We start from the raw sequence: 7128 nt of genomic DNA on the forward strand, positions 1-7128 counted from the left end.
GCCTAAAGTACAAAGGAGGTCACTATGATTTTGTGGGCGAAATTGAGGATACGGACAACAACCAAAAGGATTGTCCTCTCTGTCGCCAACGCCATTAATAACGATGTCATCTTACTTGATTTTCTCTGGGTGGTCTTCCTATTGTAGTTCTAATTCTCGAATTCGTTGTTGTAGGTGTTCAATTTCTTCAACATCATGTGGATCTCGTCGCAGACCACCAACCCCCAACGCACCACCTCGAGGTTAGGCACTGCGTTGAGGTCGTCCTCTGCCCGCCATGATCGTGAATGTTGAATCTGATACCACTTGATGGAGATCTTGAAAAAAGAGAACACAACAAATAGAGAGAACTAAAGAAAAGAACACAAAATGGGGTTATGGGTATTAATCGTTGTTCATCAATCCCTCTGGCAAACAAAACCAAAACAATAATAAAGGTCTTGACCAACAATTAAGGAAAGAAATCAAAGTTCCAATCAAACATCAATGAGATATTATTTAATTTTAAAAATTAACATAAAATAAGATCTCCATAAAAAAAAATAAGAAGCGCATGCATTTTGACCTTCCTTAAGGCTGAACAATCGGACCGGCGAATAGATCGATTTGAGACAAACCTGAAATGTAGGTTATATCATATATGGTCTTGCTTTGTATCTTATAATCTTTCCTCCTTTTAGATTATTTATAAATATGTTTATTTGGTGATAGGTTGTTGAACGAACCTTCTCACCATTAAATAGACACACATATTTCTACGAATATGGATAAAGAAGTTAAAGTGAGGGACAGTTTTTGTGAAGAGGTGACCTATTTTGGTGAAAAGTGTAAAATTGGCTTGGATCTGCAAATTACAACTTAGACCCCAGACACTTCTGTAATTTACTTTCCATTATAGGGACAGTTCCGTAATTGGATAAATAATAATCCTGCAAAAAGATAAACAGAAATCCCTTAAAAGTCGTTCTCCTTCTGCTACCACTTCTCTATCTTCAAAGAAGAATCTCTTATCTCCTTTCCTTTATCCAGATGTTTTCGAGTTTCCCTAACTGAATCCCTCGATCCATCTTGTTCGTAGCTAATTGATGTTCTATCATTCTGATCTATTTAATTTTCTATTTTGAATTTTCGATCGGCGCCCTTTCGGATTTGGCGGTGTATTACCCATCTAGCTTTTACTCAACTTTATCGGTGGTGAGTGATTGTATATGCGGATGATAATTTGTTAGTTTATATATGTATTTATGGTGTTAATGATCTTATTAGAAATAGTTTGATGATCGCTTGTGAAAACTTTGATGATATTTGAAGCTTAATATGTTGTTGTGGATTTCATTTTGGCGGTATATAAGATCATAGGTATAAATATAATCGATCAGTGTTAATATAACAAAATATTAGTTTTCAGAAATTTCTCCATTCAAAAAAGGAAGTTGCTTCATCAGTTTTGTTTCTCCCTTTTTTTAGGTTACGTATCGGAACTCGGATTCCTTTTGATCTAATATATTATTCATTGATTTAATCTCCTCCCATGGAAATCGGCAAAAATACTTGAAACTTATCTCCGTTGTTCCATTTTGTAAAGCTATCACGATTGATGATTCTGCTACTTGTATCACATAGTAACTGTAACAATAATTAGTCTATTGGATGATATTTGAATGCATCTCAGACTTCTCAATTTGATGATATTGCTACAGGGAAATGAGTACTCTGCAAGGTCCAGTCGTTTGCCCTTCTGTTCGTGGGAAGCAAGGTGGGATTCCTGCAGTCGATGGACCTTTGATGAAGGCAAAGATTCATAGAAGTGGAGTATGTGGATTCAAAGGCGTCAACAGTCATAGGGTTCAAGTGCGCCATCGACCTGGTTCAAAGACTGTGACATGTAGTTTCAGTTCTTCTTCAAATGGAAATGGTAGCATGGCTGAGAGTTTCAATGAAAACGATTCTGATTATGTCAACTCCAGTGTGGTTGAAGCTGGTAAGATAACCACTAAAAACAAATGATTCACAATTACATATTTACAGAAGTTAGTTTATCCAAAATTGATTTCTTTTGTTGGTTTTGTTGGTTATTCATACTTCAGTTGAGGTCAAAAGTGGCCCTGATGGATTTGTGATTAAAATGAGAGATGGGAAGCATTTAAGATGTGCTCACAACAATCCTCAAGGTGGACATCTACCTGATTATGCTCCACATCCTGCAATTGTACTAAAGATGGAAGATGGAACTGGACTTCTTCTTCCTATAATCGTTTGTATGTGCTTATATCTTATTATACTTTTCTCCCCTCTAATTCTCCCCAAGATTCTAGAATTACTTAACAAGATTGTTCTTACTTCTTACACTTTTCCTTTGCAGTGGAGATGCCTAGTGTATTGCTCATGGCTGCTATGCGCAATGTACAAATTGTATGTACATTGAATCAAGATTCCAAATTTCTTGCTTTTTAATGTATTTATTTATCTCGGATTAATCGAAATTGTTTATGTGTGTGTTTCAGGCTAGACCAACTATGTATAATGTAGTGAAGGAGATGATTGATAAGATGGGCTATAAGGTAAGTCTATTGTTACTTTATCATACTCATCAAATATGTTAGATTTCCAAATTCCAATGTACACATGTCACACTATGATACGAGAGTTTTGTTGTGTTATGTTGTGTCTATTTACAAGGTCAAACTTGTTCGAGTAACAAAGAGAATACACGAGGCGTATTTTGCTCGATTATATCTCACAAAGGTATCAACTTTTGATAAAAATCACTAATGCTTCTAGAAGCTTTTGCATAATGAAAAAATGGGTGATTAATTGATTTTGAATCTCAGGTGGATGATGAAGATGAGTGTGTTAGCTTTGACCTTCGTCCCTCTGATGCCATTAATATCGCTGTGAGGTGCAAGGTATGTATGCTCTCAATGGTTTTCTTGAAATAATTCTGAATTTCAATAATTGTCACATAAAAAGATAAAATAATATTATTGTTATTATTATATATTTTAGGTGCCAATACAAGTGAACAAATTCTTGGCTCATAGTGATGGGATGAAGGTTGTTGAATCTGCAAAGGTTTCATTCCAGGGTTCTTCAGATGGTTTAATATTTAAAGAACTTGATCGGTATAAATAAATAAACCTTTTTTTCTTTTCTTTTTTTTTTATTTTTTAAAAAATAATACAAATCATGTATCAACTGTTACTTACAGACCAAGTGGGCAGCCTTGTATTGAAACAAAGGAGTTTAATCTCGTAAGAAACATGCTTATTGCTGCTGTTGAAGAACGTTATAGAGATGCAGGTATTTTTTTTCTTACTTTTTGGCTTAACCCATTAAGTCAAAAAAAGATCCCCAAAGATTGATGTCAATAAGACAAAAAGACAAAAAAAATGTAATCTTTTGTCACACCAAAAAGGTGGGACATGGACTGTCATGTAGGTTATGCAGTACAGCCTGATCTGTCATGTCATGTATTGTACTGAGTGTTGTGTTTACAGCTCAATGGCGGGACAAGCTTACTCAGTTTCGGTCGAAGAAGAATTGGGCATAAAAGGTAGTGAACTACAACTACTAATTATTTTTCATTTTGTTGTTGAACATAATAAAAAAGTTTTGAGTAACAATCTATATATCATATGTAATATGTGTTGCAGGGAGGATCCAATATGTAAATAATTGGTCTACAAAGTTTGTTTAAGTAAATAATTGGGTCTGTGTAGTTTTATGGTATTATTATGTTATATGTTATGTTATGTTATGTTATGTTATGATGTAAGCCTTTCGTAAATTTGTGAATAGTTGAAAAGTTGTAACACGATGTCTACTCTTATGGACATGTTTGATTTCTGTGTCTTCTTCATAGCTCTCTGTATAGTTATGTATGCTTTTATTGCAAGTTTATTAGGATAGAATAATGCATAACAATGAGATTAAATATAACAAGATAATGAAGATAAGTCATGATGGTGTATGTAAATGAATAATATTAACTTTAAATTTTAAAACTTGAAACAGAATTATAAATGATGATGAAAAAATTATTTTGGGGAAAATTATTTAAATGACCAAAATAAGTGGAGTCATTTAACAAGATTGACAAACTTTTCGATACTTGTCTTTAAACAATCATCAGATTTGCAGTGAATCTCATTACAATTGCAAAATTACTTTTTGAATTAAAAAAAAATTAAAATTCAAAAAAATAGATGTAGTAAAATACATTGGTTGATCTGCTACTTTAATAAATAAAGATAATTTTGCTACATGTTAATCTCTAATGAGTTTTAACATTTGTCATTTTGTGATATTTTTTAAATAAATAATATCTACATGTCAATTTATGGTTTTTTTAATTTATAACATTAAAATGCCACATAATACTTATGTTTATATATGTAAAATATCAAAATGTAATAAATATTATACTAAATTGCAATTAATATGTTTATTTATTTCTTATTTCAAAATTTTATTTTTAAAAAATATTTATTATTTATATTTTAATATTTTATTTTTTTTAGTCAACCCGTATAATACACGGATTTTACAGTTAGTGTACTACTAAATACATATTCATAGATATTGCGAATACAAAAGAATGATCATTTAATAATTTTGTTAGTGACATTATCTACTTTTGTCATTTTGTAATTTTCCAACTAGTTGATTATAAATTATAATAATTGTAAAATGAAATATATATATATATATATATATATATATATATATATATATATATATATATATATATATATATATATATATATATATATGGTTTGAAGAATATGTGGCTGTTATGTACCTAATATTAGGTATAAAAGTATCAAAAACTATATAATTTATACAAAATTCAATCAAATATCTCTATCATATTTGTTGTATCCTCTATTAGAGCTTATGATAGGCTTTGTATATATATTTTTTATCAAATTTAATAAATTTAATTTTGCACAACAAACTGTGTATAAAAATATTTTATCAACTACATGTAGTTTGATATATTGAAATTTATTACAGAAAATTATAGTGAAAGATTGAAATTGTTCATTAAAAACTTGGTAAACCTCTTCCCATAACCCATAAAAAAACAATGCAAGTATACATAAGGTATGTATCAGAGGAAGTTATGATGTTTCTACTAGAGATCTAATAAAAAAACACATTCAAAATGTATAGATGTTGGGGATAAATTACAAAATAAAAAAATAATATGAGTTCAAAAGCAATAGGAAGAAGCTAACTACAAAAGAAAATTGTGTTTTTTTAATCAAAATGAAGTCAATTTAGATGGTACTATACTTAGTATTACATACATGACAACTACATATTCACTTTTTCTCTCTCTCTCTTACACACACACATATATATATATATATATATATATATATATATATATATATATATAGAGAGAGAGAGAGAGAGGGAGAGAGAGAGAGCAAGCGAGTATTATGTTCAAATGTTTCTACTATCTATTGTGTGCATGTGGGATTGATTTTGGACCAATCCTTTTAGTTATTTTAAGAAAGTAATTAATGCATATTAAATGCAGAGTATTTAATTAATACTCATTATATCTTTAACATGTAATATGCATTAATTACTTTCTTAAAATAACTATATCATCTTTTTATAAATACGTATCATTTTTGAAGAATTCTTGTTTATTTATTCATAAGAAAATTTACAGTGTAAACAAACATTCTTCTACAAAATGCCTAGCGAAAAACACGGGCGTTACACAATCTATTCCCTCAAGTTTGTGCTTGATTTTCGTCAAGCTTGAGTTTGAGCCCCAAGGCTTCAAAATCACAGTCAATGAAGATGATGGCGACAGTGACCATATGTTGTCAACGAAGCCAAAGGGATGGGAAATGTTTCATAGTATCTCTGATTAACAGTTTTTTGGTCTGTAAACAGAAAGGTGATAAAATGTTTTTGAGAAAGGTATAAAAAGTAAGATATTGTGTTGATTTGGTTCAACATTTGATGTCAATTGCTCTAGTTTAACAATCATCGATACTTGTCAAGCCATGAAAATTTGTTCATTGGGTGTTTGATGGTTTGTTGAAATCAAATTGCAAGTTAGTATATAGGAAAAGTTATTGTCTTCCTGTAGCTTTTGAATCATATTTTTCTGTAGTTTTTCTCCTTACACCACATTTGAACTCAACCTTGTGACAACCCAAATTTCATTCCGTTACATTACCCCGTTACCGTTGACGGAATATTCCACTGTATAAAAGTTCCCTTAATATTGAGTTCGTAAAAATAAATAAATGTTTTATTTATTTATATTTTATGTCGTTAACGTCGTGATAAGTAAATAAAAACACTTAAATTACATTTCCATAGTAATTTGGAAAAAGTTAGTTTTTATTATTACGACCACTAAATCGGGTGCGACCAAAAGCCCCGTTTAGCGACTATCGGGTAGATTCCCACTGAGCTCCAACTCCAACCCATATATAAGGGGAATGTACTTCATTCCACCCCTTTTCACTCTCTCTTTATACTCTCTCTCATACGAGCCCGATTTCGCCTCAAATCCGCAACCAAACGCCTCCAAATCATGAGTCTCCTTACCCTAACTTATCCTAAACATTATTGGCTGTGACTTTACCCCAAAATTCGACCATATAAGCTGTCAAAGAGGAGTTTACGGCCCAAGAACACTCTAGGGCCGTAAACCCCTTAAATGAGGCCAAAATGACCCAAATTTGTCCCTTTGAGCCTAGGAACCAAATAAGGATTTAGCCTAGGAGTGTTTGAAGCACAAAACAAAACTTTTGGGACTTAAAAGGGGGTTTACGGCCCAAGCACATGCTTAGGCCGTAAACACCCTCTAAACTTGTTAAATCAAGTCTAAAACACTCCCAAACCACCCTTAGGCTTAATACATAAATTAGGGGCTTGCTATTTCGGGTTTAGAACAATGAAACACAAAGAAATGAGGGGTAAAAAGGAGTTTACGGCCCAAGCACATGCTTAGGCCGTAAACACCCCCAAACCATGTCAAATGATAGCTTATGTCCCCTAAATGGCCTTATACCTTCACTAGAAAATGCTAGGGTTGAAACAAGGGCTTAAAATCAAAGTTTAAAGGGATGCATGAGAGTTCACGGCCAAGCC

The 7128-nt window shown here is 31.9% G+C and overlaps 1 protein-coding gene across 1 annotated transcript; it reads left to right on the forward strand.

The window, feature by feature from the left end:
- Window positions 1–989: 989 nt before the first annotated feature.
- On the forward strand, window positions 990–3859 carry LOC145052544 (bifunctional nuclease 1-like). The gene is made up of 11 exons (XM_079000368.1): window positions 990–1194; window positions 1701–1981; window positions 2088–2258; window positions 2363–2412; window positions 2505–2561; window positions 2680–2745; window positions 2832–2906; window positions 3007–3122; window positions 3209–3300; window positions 3498–3553; window positions 3654–3859. Exons 2-10 carry the CDS (start codon window positions 1705–1707, stop codon window positions 3548–3550), a joined length of 957 nt encoding a protein of 318 aa, XP_078856494.1. The 5' UTR covers window positions 990–1194; window positions 1701–1704; the 3' UTR covers window positions 3551–3553; window positions 3654–3859.
- The last annotated feature ends 3269 nt before the right edge of the window (window positions 3860–7128 follow it).

The sequence above is a fragment of the Lactuca serriola genome, chromosome 5, assembly GCF_051521515.1.
Source record: "Lactuca serriola cultivar US96UC23 chromosome 5, Lser_US96UC23_V15, whole genome shotgun sequence".
NCBI classification, from domain to species: Eukaryota; Viridiplantae; Streptophyta; class Magnoliopsida; order Asterales; family Asteraceae; genus Lactuca; species Lactuca serriola.

Coding starts and splice junctions, on each gene's coding strand:
- LOC145052544 (XM_079000368.1), top strand. CDS start 1,705: ATGAGTACTCTGCAAGGTCCAGTCGTTTGCCCTTCTGTTCGTGGGAAG. Junction 2,562..2,679: donor TTGATAAGATGGGCTATAAG/GTAAGTCTATTG, acceptor TCTATTTACAAG/GTCAAACTTGTTCGAGTAAC. Junction 3,123..3,208: donor ATATTTAAAGAACTTGATCG/GTATAAATAAAT, acceptor TGTTACTTACAG/ACCAAGTGGGCAGCCTTGTA.